This window comes from Nipponia nippon, unplaced genomic scaffold (assembly GCF_047370975.1).
Source record: "Nipponia nippon isolate SJK-2023a ecotype South Korea unplaced genomic scaffold, ASM4737097v1 scaffold_2, whole genome shotgun sequence".
In the NCBI taxonomy this organism is placed as follows: Eukaryota; Metazoa; Chordata; class Aves; order Pelecaniformes; family Threskiornithidae; genus Nipponia; species Nipponia nippon.
In genome coordinates, this window is record NW_028262336.1 from 108,416,392 (window position 1) to 108,432,736 (window position 16,345).

Consider the following 16,345-nt stretch of genomic DNA (forward strand, 5'->3'; position numbering starts at 1 on the left):
GAAGGTAGAGAGACTCTTACAATCTTATCTGTGAACAGCACTATATGAATCTCAGTTATTCCAGTTGGAACTAGATCATCAAAATCCCCAGCGAATGATGGACTTTTCAATTTCATGGTCAGCTGGCAAAAATGAAGGAAGAAATTCCAGGTCAAATCTAATCAGGGCTGAGGTTAATTTCTTGCAATAACTAACCTGACTTCTCAGAAAGTGCTGTTTGGATGGAAGTTCATACATTAAGGTTTCAGTTTGGTTTGAGTACTCGGCTGAAACAGCTGTGCAGACACACAGCTACAGTGGTCTCATTTGGGATTAGGGCTGGAGATCTTAGGAGTCCAGAAAAACTGGGTTTCCCACTTCTTCTGGATCTTCATGGAAACTAGGCTCCCTTAAAAATTCCAGACTACATTCACATAAGGCAAAAGAGTTAAACCCCACTGTATAACACAGATTTTTAAAAAATGTATACATGGGATTTAAGTATCAAACTTTCTGGCATTGCTAAAGAAAATCATTTACATCACTTACTGATGTTTTACCAGACAGGTGTTTTGCTCGTATGCTCTACACAAAGCTAGATTTCATTCTCTTACAGCTGGTGTAGATCTGGAGTAATTCCTTTGGGCTAGGCTAGCATCTTCTAGATTTACAGTTCATGCTGGAGGAAATCAGGACTTGGCCTGTGCCCTAGTAAAGAGCTTCTTATCCAGAAGCACCTGATACATTTAAAACCCTAAAAATTTGCCACTGGGGAGATTTGAGATTTTTTTTGGTGCTGGTGGGTTTTTTTTTACATGTGAACAATAACAAACAAGCTGAGCCTATTTTTTGTCAGATGCTTCAAAGACTGAAACCAGTAGCCCTTCACACTGTGTGGGTGTACAGGACAAAAGGAAATTGTCCAGATTTTCAGGACAGTTGCTGAGTCCTTATACTTTAATGTGGTTTGGAAACTTCAAGTACAATGTTTATCAGCTTGCTAGTCTTCACGTCCGACTGAGACTGGGAAAAGAAGAAGCTCAGCAGATGAGGGTTAAGGTTTGGCGTTTCAGAAGTCTGTGGCCAGTGGGGCTGTGGTGGGGCTTTATCAGCAAAATTGTTCCTTTGAATCCTCCAAAGTTAGGGGTTGGGACTTCCTGCTGCAGCCCCAGGGGGAATAGAAAGTGAGACTGCTGCAAGAGTCGCTTTGCCGTGAAGCGTAGGATGCCCAACCACAGCCACCTCTGCTCTTGGAGGCAAGTCTCTCCTATTGGTGTGAGACCTTCAAGAAGCGAACTGCTCCCTCCACAGACGTGCTTTATCTTTAGATCTCACTTTCCCCCAGCAGTCCCTCTATCCCTCTATCAGTATTTCTAAGAATGTCTGGAAACGTTTCTGTGCGTATTTGAGCGTGAATTCCACCCATGGACAGTACCAGGTTCTTCTCTCTTTGACCTTGTGATGCATCCTTACTACACATATTCCAGCAACTGAAAAAAAAAAAACCTCTCCCAAGCATTCCCAGCTGGGAATGGCCTTGACTTCTTAATCCACCATGTGGGAACCACTCATCCTAAAATTCGTCCAATGACTGTCAGGAAGGTGCCCACACAGTTTTCTACTATCAAGATACAGAAGTTCAGTTTCATTCCCCCCTGGTTTGAGGTCAGCACTGCATAAATCCTGTTGGTTAAAAGAAAAAGGTATGCTGCAAGCTGCAGTTTGAAAAGTGAAAATACAGGCATTAGTGCTCTCTCCAAACCAAGCGTGGCACAATATCATGGCTGTTGTGACTGGCAGAATGAAGTCATACTGGAACTAAGCAAAGCGATAAGAGATTGAGAAATACAAGGGTGTGAGGAAAGAGATTTGAAACTATACATTTCAGAGGTACTTTTGTCTGCAACGTAAGTCTTGAGCCATTGAGATGTATGGAGCAACTTGGACTGGGAGTGTGGATGACTCTTTCTTCTCTATTAAGTCATGTTTGGTATTTGGGGTTTTTTTTGGTGGCACGGTGGGTGGAAATGTACGAGCCTAAAGATGAAGAGGAGGATGATTTTGCTCGTGACGCATCTGTATTATTCAATACCATTATAGATGCTTGTGAAACGGTTAACTAATTTATTCATCATCTTTCCCAGACTTCTGTTTGGTTTGTGTTAATGGAGAAGCAAACGGTTCACGTTCATGATGACCTGATTTTACTCTCTGTTTTTCCATCAAATCCCGGTTGATTTTCAGTACCAAAATCAAATTGGCCATATCTACAATGTTAAGTCACCCCTGCAACACATTTAGACAGAGCACAACCCAGTGTGAAGGGATTGACACTGGCTGCTGTTTGCACGATTCCAATACTTTTCTAGATGGTGGGGCTACTCTTCCAACATTCATTGACACACGGCACTAAGCACTCCTAAATGCAATCCCTTTTAAGTCATATTCCCTCTTCTGGAGCTACGGCCTTGAAACAAGGTGCTCTTTGCTGTTAGAGCAGCTGAAGGATGGGGAAGTAGTTAGAAGGAAGCTGTTTGTAGGACTCCAGTGGATTGAAGATGCTGTGGCAATGCGGTGACATTATTTCCACGCCATGCCTGGAAGTGGGGGCTGAGCGGGCAGGGCACGGTGGCCCTTGCAGAGCCGGAGATGCCTGAGCAGATGTCTCTGCTCCTCGGAAGTTCCCTCGGGAAGCCCATGCTCTGGGAACAGGACCCCCTGCTTAGTGTGTGGGGAGCGGCGAGGGATGAGTGTGAGGGCGTTTCATGAGAGGAATTTCACAATTTCACATAGTTCGCTTAAGCGTCCTTCCTGTGGGATTCTTCCCTGCCACGGAGCAGAGGAATCTGCCCCTTTTGTTCCCATTGTCGTTCCTCTGTGGAAAAACCTCTCATCAGGATCACCATGGACTAATGTTAACAGAAGCGTGAGAGTTGCCATCCTGGATCAGACAAGGGCTCTATTTAGCTCTGTGTCATGTCTCCGTCGGTGTCCAACATCTGATCTTCAGGGGAGGTTCAAGGAACCTTGCAGGAAGCGGTTATCTGATAAAATTCTGCAGAGAGGAAATTTTTTTGTAGTATGATCTAAAATCCACTATTATTTACTAAGAAAACGTGGGATTGAGGGTCAAGGAAACTAAAATTAGTGTCTGCCAAAATTTAGGTGTTGTCTATGTTTATGGCAAATGGATATAACACAGTGGGATTAAATTGCATTATATTGTATAATACAGAGAATTTTCTTCTTCTGTTGTGCTGGTAGCATTTGGGGTGAAAACCTACCTTTCTTTGTTTCATGCAGTGCTTTAATTAATCTTTGTCCTAATCTGTTTTATAAGTATTAATGTTTATAATTTCCCAATGTAAAGTGGGCCATAGGCAAGTTTGCCAGAAGCTTTCTGCATGTGCACCTACTGTAGACTTTGTGGTTTAGATGTCATTTAACTGCAGAATGGATTCAGCCTCCTGAGCCATTGCAAAGGAGTCCTCTCTGCAGACTGTTCCAGTTTTCACCTCTCAAGTTTAAATTCTTGTGTCGCATTAGTTATTTTCCCCTGTTTTGAACCCAGGGCTTTTACTTATAGCTCTGTTTTATAGGTTAAAGTAAAGTGGATGGAAAGTCAGGTCCCAACTTTGTCTTTTTTATTTTTCTTGGAGTGTTACAGGACAGTTCAGCCGTAATGATGCAGCATCGGAAATAATAACCGGCAGCCTTCAGCAAAGTGGAAATCCTGCAACTTTGCATTATGTTTTCTTTTATTTAGTTCCTAATTTATTTCTGTGTGCACAGCTTAATGAACAGTACATCCCCAAATGGATTTGATAGGCCTGTGTTGCTGGCTGAGCTAGCAGGTTTCTGGCAGGTAGGCAGTTTGTCTGCTTAGACATCTATAAGAAATAGTCTTCCAATTCAATCCTATTATATTGCTTAATTTGTCCTGCCAGGGAATCTGTAACAAAACCTAAGCATCAGGCTGGTAAATAAATTGAATTTGGTCAAGAATATTTGCCCCCTTAGTAATTCCTATATAGGAATTTTAAATTATTTTTGAGTCTGTTTTTAATGTACATGCTTTGTCTTTGATACCATATCAATACTTTCCTACTATGCTAGTTAATAGGATAAACTTTCCTCAAAAAATATCAAACTGATGATTAGGCGCTGGGATCTGTCATGGTGGAATTAGAGCAGAGGCACAGTGGTTGCTGACACGTGTCAGTAAGCGACAGAGTAGATCTGGCTCACAGACGTAGTATGGGTAGGGCTACCTACACTCCTGTAAGCAGCACAGGCTTAATCTTTTGTGGAGGTGTGAAACCATACTCCTGGGTGAATGCCAGCGGCCGATCACACGGCATCGCTTTTGGGTGGGCAGATGATGGAGTCACAACCGCCTTTCACCTGCAATGGCCTTGAGCAGGTTCTCCCTGGCAGGGCCAGGCCAGGCACGTCGAGGTGGAGGGGTATGTGCGTGAGCCAGCCAGACCTATGCCAAATGTGGCTGTGAAAGTATCGCTACAGCCTAGCTCTGCAGTAACCAGGCCTTACCGAGAACAGCCTCAGCAGACCCGTTTTTTAAGCTGGGTATTCACTTTGTTGGAGAGAAAACCAGACTAAGGTGGACACAACTGTGATATTGCTCTTGCTTTTCTCAATGCACACCATATATTTGTGCGTTTTGTCCCCTTGGTGTGGTTTACCAAAGTGACGATCCCATGAAGGTTCATAATGGAGGTGTTTTAGACTGTACATTTAGATTGCCATTTTCAATTCCATATGCTCAAAGGGAAATAAAAAGTTTGTGATTATGGCTGATTTTAATTCTTCTCTGTAATTGCTTTCTCCTTATATAGCTAATGAAATTAGTACCTTTGCCAGGCTAGATGCTGACAAGGTCAGATGCTAAGTTTCTAGACTTATTAAAATTGGATGGATAAAAGAGGAAACTAAGATTTTATTTTTTTTCTCCCAGGTTCTTTGAATGTTAAATTTTGAAATTTATTTTTAAATGGCATTAGGTAAAGTGCCTGTGCCCATGCTCAAAATCCCCTGGTGACTTTGGGGCAGACAGGACACTGTTCTGACAAACTGGTGAAGCTAGTGCCTTCAAGCAGGTATTGCCTGCGCACTGAACTGCATGGCCTTGGCTGTCTTTGTGGCTTTCCAGCTGCCTGGGTGTGGTGGGAAATGGTAATACTTCCAATTGGTAGCAACTGGAGCCAGATTTATTTCAAATAACCAACTGTGATGTCAGCTTGTTAAATTTCTAGATCTGAATTTTCAAATGAACAAACCCCTCCCTGCTCTTTAATAAAATGGTTTTACCACAGGCTTCTGCAAGCACAGCCTTACTTAGCTAGGGCAAATACTGGCAAAATATTTGGCAATTATTGGGGAAATACATATTTGTTTACATTTACAGCTATTGACCATATTGGCCTGATAATTTGTACTGCTCAGAAGTGTTAATGAAGTGCTACCAGAATTGTACTTGCTCTATTTTTAGCTACCGGGTGTTTTGCTTTGCCCCTATAGCATCTATCTTCTATTAGTGTGTATACACATCTAGGGACAGCAAAAGCATACAGATAGTAAATAAACTCTTATCGCTTGCTCTGAGATCCAGAACTGAGAGGGGAAGGACACACTTGCTCAAATAATAGACATACAGATCTTTCTGTGCCTGTGGAGACCTTTCCTGGGTGGTAGCGTATCTATTTGCCCTGCTGACTGATTTTTAATTCCAGGGCGTGGAGTCAGGGTCAAGGCATTTTAGTCTGTTCAGGACTCTTCTAATCTACTGTGATAAACCTTAGGTTGTTCAGACTCTATTACGCTGCTGTATCATACAGCAGCCCAGCTTTCTCATCCATTAACCCATTTTCTTGGCTGACTGTTATGTCCTAATGGTACTTTAAATTCTTAAATTATTAATCTGAGATTAATCAGATTTAAGCATTTGATCCAGAAATCACTGGGCATGTGTTGCAGAACATCAGACTGGGTAATCAGAATGTCCCTTCTGGACTTGGAAGGGACAAATCAATGAATTTATTATTTTTATGCATCAATGTGTACTCCGTAAGTAAATAACTTCCAACATTTTTCTTGATCTTGAAAGCAAATGAGAACACATTTCACTCACGACAGAGGCATGTGTGAGTGATAGATCTGTTGAGGAGTGAGACAGCTTGAACTGTGTCTTCTGTCCTGAGTGTGTTTCTGTCTGCCAGCTACGTACCAGCACACACGGTGCCTCTCTCTGCACAAGAGCAAACAGGAAACAGGGACAAAGCTACCTTAGAGTCCAAGAACCTATGTCTTTTAACCCTCGCAAGGCCCCATGGCCCTTAGTTGCCCTGCGAAATTCTGCTTCAACAGAAATAGTGGTTACATTTTGCTGCTTCAGATCATGAGCTTGCTCATCGAGACAATTGTCAATGTCAGCTTGGGACATAGGCATACCTCCTTGCTACCTCACAGATAAGCTTAGTTTCTCTTCTGCAGACTTTAGGTAGGATGTTTGGATTTGCTTCAGCAAAGCAGTATAAAATTAGGTGTATGAAGGGCTGTGATGTTTCCTTTAGGATGGGGACCTAGGTGGCATCTGAAAGACCTGGAGATACTGCTTTGAACCTCAGAGTGGCTCGTGGTTTGGCACCGTAGGTCTTTCTTGGAGGCTGTTTCTAAGTACAGGCAATGGAGATGGTGCTTTTACCTCTGGGTGCAGGAACCAGACTGCGCTGCCTGTTTTGCCTGTGCCTGAGCACTAGAAATCCAGGCAACATCGATGAAAGGCTGAGACAGTTGAGGTTATTCAGCCTGGAGAAGAGAAGTCTCTGGGGAGACCTTGTTGCAGCCTTTCAGTACTTAAAGGGGGCTTATAAGAAAGATGGGGACAAACTTTTTAGCAGGGCCTGTTGCAATAGGACAAGGGGTAACGGTTTTAAACACAAAGAGGGTAGATTTAGACTAGATATAAGAAGAAATTTTTTACAATGAGGGTGGTGAAATGTTGGAACGGGTTGCCCAGAGAGGTGGTAGGTGCCCCATCCCTGAAAACATTCAAGGTCAGGTTGGACAAGGCTCTGAGCAACCTGACCTGGTTGAAGATGTCCCTGCGCATTGCAAGGGGGGTTGGACTAGATGACCTTTAAAGGTCCCTTCCAACCCAAACCATTCTATGATTCTATGAAATAGGGGCTAGTGCTGCCATGGAAGGGGAAGAGTAGCTTCTTCCAGTAGCAGTTCTTCCCAGCCACCAGCAGTCACAGAAGTGGAAAGCTTCATTAACTGGAGTGATCCCTTCTCCCTCTAGACCTGTGGCAGGACCAGGTCAGATTTTTGCCCTTCAGGCAAGAAAAAAAATATTTTTTTTTCCAATTGCCACTCAAATTTTGAGACAATTCTGCCTAGAATTTTTCTTGTCTTATAAATGCAAGTATTGATGCTGATGAGAATCTCAGTGTTGATTAAACTGGGAGGACCTGTTGATCAATATTTCTCCTTATGGTCAGATGTAAATCAAAACTCTTCAGAGTTGACCACAAGTTCCTTTCTCTCTCTCTTTTTTTAAAAACAGGGTGATTTGGTGTAATGATGTAATTTGAATTATTATGGATAGGTACAACTGTTTGACCAAAAAAAAGTTATATTTACTCACAGAATGGCCTGAAGTACCTTTAGAAGAGTTGGTAATACAATAGCTTGCCAAGAAGAGCTCTGAAATATAGAAAACTACCAATAACACAGATTTCCTTACGAAATGGAATAAAGCTGTATGCCCCATATGAGGTTACCTGGTGGCCATGTTCTGGTTAAGGTGCTGCAGGTCAGAGTCAGCTCACTTTCACTGGGGATGCACTGAAGGCCAACATACTGGGTACTACCATGCGCCTAAGCATTCCGGCCGGATTCTGCAATTGCTTATTAGTTGCACACATGTGGGTATTCCCATTCCCTTCAGTGGGATGACTCATGAGGAAGTGCTCATAAGCAAGAGTAAAGTCCTGTGCTGCATTTGAACTGAATGTCCCGTGTTTTAAGGCGCACAGAGAGGTGAAGACCCTATTAAGAAATCACGTGTGCTCTCTTTCCAGTTCAGGAGTGTCGTCCACAAAATACATTTTTGCTGAATGTGTTTGAATCAGGAGGAAATGATATTTGATGGTAAAAACCACAAAGGGTCAGTTATGTTTAACAAGCCTTAAAACATGTGCAAATCCAACAATGACTGAAACAATTACTTCATGATGGATAACTTTATTGCCTACAGATGGCACTTTAAACCCAGAAGGTCAGATCCTTTGTATACACTGAAGTTGCAAAGATAAACTGATCGTTCATCTTAACCTCTCACTGTGCAGGTGAAAAAAGATTAGTCAGGATGTTCAGGATGACTGGAGTACTTGGAAGACAGTCACTCAGCCTCAAATTATGGAAAAGATGTTAAAACTAAAAGGCCACCAAACATGTTAAATTGAAGGAAATTTCTAATAACTTCTAATATCGTATTTTTTTTAACTTTCTTCAGCCAAAGGTAGCAGAAATTTACAGTGTATAAAAGGAAATTTAAAAGTAAAAGCTGGTGTCGTGGTCACAACAGCTGGAAAAATCAGAATGGCGATGATAATCTAGAACGTGGTCCCAATTTTAAGTTCAGTAGATCTATCCTTTTAAGAGAAATTGAAGTTTAGCTAGAATCAGTGGAAGTTTGATTGTGTGTGCATGGTTACTCAGAGGTCTGTAGAACTAAACTCACACATCATATTTGAAAAATATATGCATGTTCATTTATTTTATCTTTTTTTTTTTTTAATTACTTGTCATCGGTGTCTAGTCCTGCGAGGAGCAAGGAGTTGGACTTGATGATCCTTATGGGTCCCTTCCAACTTGAGATATTCTATGAAATTTTTGTTTACTTCATTTAGGAAGAGCATCGCCTTTTTTGCAAGGCAGAAAAAAAATTGAAGAAAGTTTATTCTTCTCTTCCTTTGCAAATTACAGATTATACCCTCTGCTTTCTTAAATTTTTTTTTTTTCTCTTTCCCTTATTTTAGACAGAATGGCTAACTTTTGCAATCTAAACTAATGTTTGCTCATTAATTAAGCAACCCTGTTGACTGACTTTCATATGTATCTAATAAGCCTTCCAAAACAAATAGAATATGCCAAAAAAATTGCCCCTTTCCCTATGGGAGGAGATTCCTCAGTTATCAGGATTAATTAGTTCTCTTGTTGTCACATGAAAAGAAGTTGCACCCCCCAATGTAGGTCAGTGTGAGGGTAGGCTGCTGATGGTCGCTTAGTGACAGGCACAATGATAAGTGAACATGTCCTGTTGAGCCATGACCCTTCAGAAAAGACAGTGTCAAGTAAAATGCCCAGAGAAGGTACATAGAAGGCATAATCTGCTTCTAAATATTGACAGTCGGAATTTCCCTGCTATTCTCCTTCCTTTTTCTTTTCTGGTAAACATGTCAAACTCCATTGCATTTGTGCTCTGCATCAGTTTTGAAGCATTTAAAAATGTAAGGAAGCTAATGACCCATGAATAGATAGGATGTCAAATAAAGCTATTTTTCTTCAAGACTTAACATCTTGCTGGTAAAAGCATTGTCTTGCATACTTGCAAAAGCAACAATATTGGCTAGAAATAGGATCTTTTGCTTCAGCTTTTTGTGAGTAAAAACTAAATGAATGAATATATAACAAATCCGATATATCATGCCAAATATATTGATGTTAGGTCTTGAATATTAATATGATTAACTACTGGAGCTAAGTGTCTAAAATGTACTTGAAATCAATGATGAAACTCTGGCTTATATCAATGGGAACAAAGTTGGACAAACATTAAGCACTCCTTAAGATTCCACCCACAATATTTACAAATACCGCAGTGTCTTTTACGTAATACGTGTAAAAGGGCAAAAGCTTGAATATGTATCCAGTATATCTGGGTTTCTTTTTTGCCTGCAGGATGGGGTGAAAAGATCTGGGTTGGTTTTTTTCTTTTCTTTTTTTTTTTTTTTAATTTGATTTTAATAACTCTGAGGCAGATCTTCTGACATACAGACTTCCAGGCTGTCTTGTTTTGTACGCTTGATTTAAGATAGATCTTGAGATTTTCATGTGGATGTCTTTTCTTATATGCCCGTAGGGCTACCAAGAGAAAAGTTTGTAACAACATTTCTAATGTTTTCTTCTCCTTCACCTTTGGCAGACTTTGAAAACAACAGCAGCCCACGTTCCCAGGGCTGGTCTCCTGGTCCCGGTATGGGTCCAGCATGGGCATGGTGCTGCATGGCTGGTTTTGCTCCTGAGCAGGGTGCCAGTGCTGGTGCTGGTGCTGAGCAAAGCCGAGCATTCAGCACCGCAGTCATGACCAGGCACTGCAGACTTGCTCTCCTGCCTTGCTCTCAGCGCCTGTCATTCACATGGATTTTCCACCTTTCCATCAGTTTTACACTGGAAGCAACCTATGTGTTGCTCTTTAGCAACTGAGTTGAGTGTTGCAACTGTAGTGGCTGGGCTTTGATCCCGATGGGTTCTTCTGGCAGACCACTACTGACATTTTTTTCGTTCATATTGAACTGTTTGTAAACACTATTGCGTGCTTTCAGCTTTTCTAGAGCCCAAAATAAGGAGCAGTTCAGGGAAGCTTGAGGCCAGGTTCTCTGCTGAAGTAAGGAACAACATTCATAAAGCTGGATATAAATGCCACCTTCTTGGGAGAGCATCTGAGCCTCCAATTCTGGGATGACAAGAGGAATACAAATGAAATGCAGGAACATGGTGGTTTCATGAAACTGTCAGATTGTTTAGTTGGAGGACATTGACAAACCCTCTCAACCAAAGTGCTGCTCTTCACAGAAGCTGCCTGAACTCTTGTAACATCTTATCTCAAATTCTCAGTGTTTAGCTTCAGGGACATTATTTCAGAACTGCAAAAGAGTAGACTCATAGATCGTAAGCATCTATGGGAGACCATCCCATAAAAGCACAGTGTGCTATTTGGCAGACCCATCATTTCAGAGTTGAGATCCTTAAATGGTAGGTGAGAAAAATGTATGTTTGCAAGATATGACATAACAAATTGCTTCTTCAAAGATTTGCTGCATCTTTTTTCTCCTCTCTTAACATTTCTAGTTAGAATTATGATTGTCTAGAGAAATCACAGAAGTCTGTGTATTTGTACAGTATCACCATTCAGATTTCTGGTAATATTTGTGGTGCAGTTCAGAGGACCTCTTTATTCTGAAAATTTGTTATACCCTTGCTTGAAACCTATTTAAGTAAGCTATAATTTAGTTTATGTCTATGTTTAAGTGTACCATTTAAATCTTCTTTTGAATAGGGATGGTTGTTAGTATATACAGGAAAACTACTGGAACCCCAGCTTAAATAAGATGTACAGGGCTAAAAAGGAAAATGCAGATCAATGTAACTAACTTAGATGCCAAAGATTAGTTAAAAGTTAGTTAACCCCTGCACTGTACATTTCCTATATTGTTAAGGAAGAGAAACAGGTCTCTGAAGACCTCTAGCAAACAGTTTTGAAGACCTAATGCACTATTTGCTTCTTTTCATGGATTGTGCTAGGTGATCCCAGAAGGTGATTTAGGTTTCTTGTTTCCACTGACGTTATAAGGAATCAGTTGAAAATACTTACTGACAAATGGACCACATCTGGCTCCTCAAGAAAGACCCCCAAAACCAGCAGATGAGAGCAATGCCTCTTTACCTTATGTACAGAATCCTTGTACTCTTAGCGTTGCTTTCCAAAAGCGGAGACTTGGCTTCAAGGCCCTGCTCAGACTGAAGGAGTTCGAGTCCACATCTCAGAACAAAGTTTTGCCGTTCAGCCTCTAATCTGAGGCTACACATGCTGCCACCGAGTGAAAACTGCTGAATTCGGAGCAGTCATTGACTTTGGAGGGTTTATACAGCCAAAATTTAGTCACGAATCTCAGCCAGAGTTGATGTCCAAAAGTTCCTTCTATAGTTAATGAAAGAGGGAGGACTTCCCAGTGGGTGATCCATAGCAGCCAAATAAGATTCACCTATTTCTACTATTTTTGGTGCATACAGCTGTTCATATATGCCTGTGGCAGGGACCTCTTGGAAGGGCTTAAAATAGCTAAACTGAAACTGTACTTGGCTGTGTTCTAGTGGAAAATCCACATTACCCTTGTTTACGTGATGCTGCTTCTCTCGTATGTTGACAAAGAAATACTTCCTCTTTGGAGTAAAGTGATCTGGGGTACTCTCTGCTCTTCTCTCACAACACTGAAGTCTTCATAAATTGCACTTGGGTCCAGATTTAGACTTAAACTGGTTTTCAACTTTAACTGTTTCAAAATATTTGCTTGTTATGTTCCTAGCTTCTGGAACAGTTTGCTGTCAGTGCGAGGGCAGTGGGATGGATCAAGGACTGTTTCTTCCCTAAGGCATGCATTTCTGTCTGCTTGCCATGAAAGCTTTCGTGGCCATAGCCTGTTATGGGGCAAAGATAAAACATTATGCCTTTCCAGCATTTGCTGGCTTGATGAAAGGGAAGGTCCGATGTTCCTCTAGTGTTCTGACTGTGGGGCTTTTTCATGGACTTCCTAAAAATTGCCTCCACGTGGCCTGTAAGAAGTCTGCCTGGATGTTTTCAAGTGTCCTAAGCCACCTCATGTTATACTGACACCCAGGGTTTCACCCATACCAGAACGATCTGGCCATGACTGAGGCCGTGTTGGCATGATTGCTTTCTCAATAAGCAGCAAATCTGGTCTGGAGAGTGGCTTGAACTTGTTCTCAAAATTTATCGTAGAGCTGTCCAGTTACCTTTTGACACCACTTCACTGGTAGGAAGCCTGCAGCTAGTGAGGGACCGTAGGTTACAGTACTGTGACCTTCAGTCAGGAAGGGAAGATCCTTTCACTCCTTCCAGAGCAGTTCCAGCTTTGCAGCAAGTTGTTTGAGTGAGAGTTCAGTATCATAGAGGTCAATATGTGGCTCTTGCCATGGAAGTGGCCAACTTTTGCCCTTCCCATTTAAGGGGCTGCCATGGTGGTGTTTCCTAAGGAAATGCAGCCAGCGGTGCTTGAGGGCTTGCTTCCTTGAGTAGATGTGTAGCCGCAAGGTCCTGAACTTTCTTCATGCTACACTCAGTGAACCATCCAAGAGCAAAGTCATTGACCAAAACTTGCATAGTTTTCATTTCTGCTTTCTTTCCTGAATAATTCTTGTGGAAGATTATGTGAGTCCTGAGTCAGGACAGCAGGATTACGCTCAGAGCAAAAGAGTATGTGCCGTAAGGGAGACATCCCCTTTTCTTTGCTCTCCCCTTCCAGCATAACATCATAAATGTGAGTGGACTGGGAACAGAATGATTTGTCATTGTTAATGGCTTTTTTTCTTTGTTTTTCCTAGGATCTAGTTCAGGATCAAAATTAAAAGTTCCTGAGTTGAGCATAAATGGCACACAGCACGTTGTTCAAGCAGGCCAGACTTTAAATCTCACCTGCAGGTAACCAGCTGAGTTGGATTCTGATAATTTGGCTGGGAGTTCATACACCTGACACTTTCTTTTTTTGTAACTGAAATTAGAAAAAATGAAACCTTATGTTGTGGGGAAAGGTGGGGAGTGAACTTCAATGGCAATTGTTTAATAGTTCTTTGTTGTTTCTGTTGTTGTTTTTGGAAAAGAAGATAAAAGAGAATGCCAGAAATAGCCTGATATAATAAAAAAGAAAGCTTGGGAACTGGAGCTATATAATTACAGCCCAACATAATTGTTTCTGCTTCCTTATCTGCATTTGCAGGGGGGAAATGGTTCATTCATGGTCTTTGCCTGAAACTCTAAGTAAGGATAGCCAAAGGCTGAAAGTAATTAAATATGCCTGTGGAAGGAATGGGAAGCAGTCCTGCAGCAGTCTGACCCTGAGCAGAACTCAAGCAAGTGACACTGGAAACTATAGCTGCAAATACCCAACAAGTCCAGCGAAAAAGAAGAAGGAATCTACAGTCTATGTATTTATTAACGGTAAGATTACATTTTTTAACACTTCTTGATACTTTCACTTCAATACAGCAAAATGGATAAATGAGGCAATTCAGCTGTGGCTAAATAAAGGGTTTTGAATGAAATTTTCAGCCTTGCAAAATGTCATGATAATTTACCAATTATTGTGTAAAATCTGCTTTCTCAGAACTTGCAAATACAAATGCTAGTGTTTTATCTGTTATGAGAAAAATGAAGAAAGAAAAAGACCCAATCCAAGCAGTGTACTAGAGTAAATAGAACTCCACATGGAAGTAGAGTAGAAGCGAATCTGTGAAATGGGTATCAAAGAAATCATATCTTACAAAATTGGATGATGACTGATGAAAACCATATATCTGGTACAATGTCCATTTTAACCTGTCTGTGTAAGAAAGATTATAGATTTCTAGGCAGCTGAAGGATGCCAAAGCTGTCTATCCAGATCACTGAATTATCTCATGCTGTAGAAAATTACTATTTACACGTTAAGTCGCATTCAAAAATGTACTCTGTAGTCCACGTTACACAGATTGTAAAAATCTAGAATAAATGGAATCGAACTAAACACAGAGTTGTGTTCAGTAGACAAGTATTGTGTAATGTATGGGAAATGCTGGAATTAGGTCAGTTAGGCTATAACAGAAATTGCTTTCTGATCCTGTTTTCTTCCAGGATATTAATCAGGCACTTCTCAGAACAGCTGAATTCAACAGACACAATAATAAAAGAAGAAATTATAAACACTTTAAGGATTTAATTTAATTTTATATTTTATTTTTTCTTGATTTTTATGGAATAAAATTAATAGATTACTATAAGATATCAGGGTTCACAGATTTTGAAAGCCCATATTACAGAGAATGTGCAACTGGAACTTTTCCAAATTATGTGTCTGCTGCTTCTAACGAGTCCGCATCAGAGTGAATTAGCCTTTGTTTTCATTTTGTGACACAAAGAGTGGGACTGGTGCTATGAAAAAGCAGAATGAAGTGGACCTCTCGCTACAGTGATAGAAAATAAGATAGCTCCCCCCATTATTGTGTTGCTTTATTGAGAATTATTGAATAATTCATGCTGTTCATCCTGCTTTCCTTCATCTGAAATATACCACAGAGTGGTTTGTTTTTCTCACCCAACTATTTTCATATAATTCACTGGATATCCAACTACAGATGCATCTGCGGAAGCATAACCAAACTAGGTTATTCATTTAGTGACCAACATTTCCTGCTGCCTAGGAAAACTTACAATTTTCTTGGATGACCTTTACAAGTTTCCCATCATGGCATCTTCTTTTTGAACCTCCCACCTTGGATGTCATCTCAATCTGAGATCTACCCACAATCCTCTCCATTCACCACATGAGAAGAGCAAGGATGGTTGTGACTCTGACTGAGAACCTCTCTGCTAAACCCACTTTATGATATAAGAGATTCCTTTATGTTCTCTTGGTCTCTTTCCTGTTTGAAGTGTTATTTTTTCTGGATCCTGAATTTTTACAAATGAAAGACGCAACCCATCTTTCTAACTCTTCACTGCTTCCTGAGTTGTATGTAGCTTGCTTGCATCTGAAAGAGATCTTCAGTTAGATGTATGTGAACCAAGGTTATCTGCCTAATTCACATGGTGATGGAAGAGAAACATATCTCTGGATAAATGGGTTTTGGATAGCTCCCCCCCCAATAATCACGTAAGGAAGACTGCCTGAGTGTCTCAGTTTTGTTGATTTTTCAAGGACATTCAGCCACCGAATGTTGATGTCACTGTTGAAGATAGGAGGAGAAATGTAATCTAATCCTTACTTGCCAAAAAACAGTAAAATGTTTGAGGGACAAAGCTGTATCAAGCTTAGACCTCTTTGGCATCTTAATTTTCTGAATTTGACAATGCTTTTGATTGAAAACCAATTTCTTAACATGTAAGTGTTGATTGTATCCTAGTAAGCACATGTGAGAGTTAGGGCAAACTACTGATAACGAGGGAAGCTGCAAGGTAACTGCCCATTTAATGCCTGTTGAAAGTGTCACTCTGCCCTAAGGTGGGAAAAGGTATATTAGTCCTCCAAAAATTTACAATTTCAGGAAGAATTGTTGAGTAGGTTAAAAAGAAACAAGATACCGAGTACCAAAACTCGCCCTTTCTGATCAGTGTAGCGTTAGCATTTGGAAAGAAAATACTTAAGGAATATCTTAATGTAAGTTATTGTTTCTGTGAACATGCATGAAATTCAATGATGTGGCTCAAGTAGGGGTGAAATGGGGATAAGAAAATCCTCTGTGAAGACTACCTTTCTTGAGTTTAGATTTTTTTTTAAATGAATTTGTGGGT

The 16,345-nt window shown here is 40.8% G+C and overlaps 1 protein-coding gene across 1 annotated transcript in view; it reads left to right on the top strand.

The window, feature by feature from the left end:
- The window catches only part of FLT1 (fms related receptor tyrosine kinase 1), a 112,971-nt gene that overhangs the window by 3,224 nt on the left and 93,402 nt on the right, over nt 1–16,345 (top strand). Inside the window, exons 2-3 of the mRNA XM_087757374.1 lie at nt 13,405–13,501; nt 13,797–14,017. Coding sequence (XP_087613500.1) covers nt 13,405–13,501; nt 13,797–14,017 — 318 coding nt within the window. The remainder of the gene's footprint in view (nt 1–13,404; nt 13,502–13,796; nt 14,018–16,345) is intronic.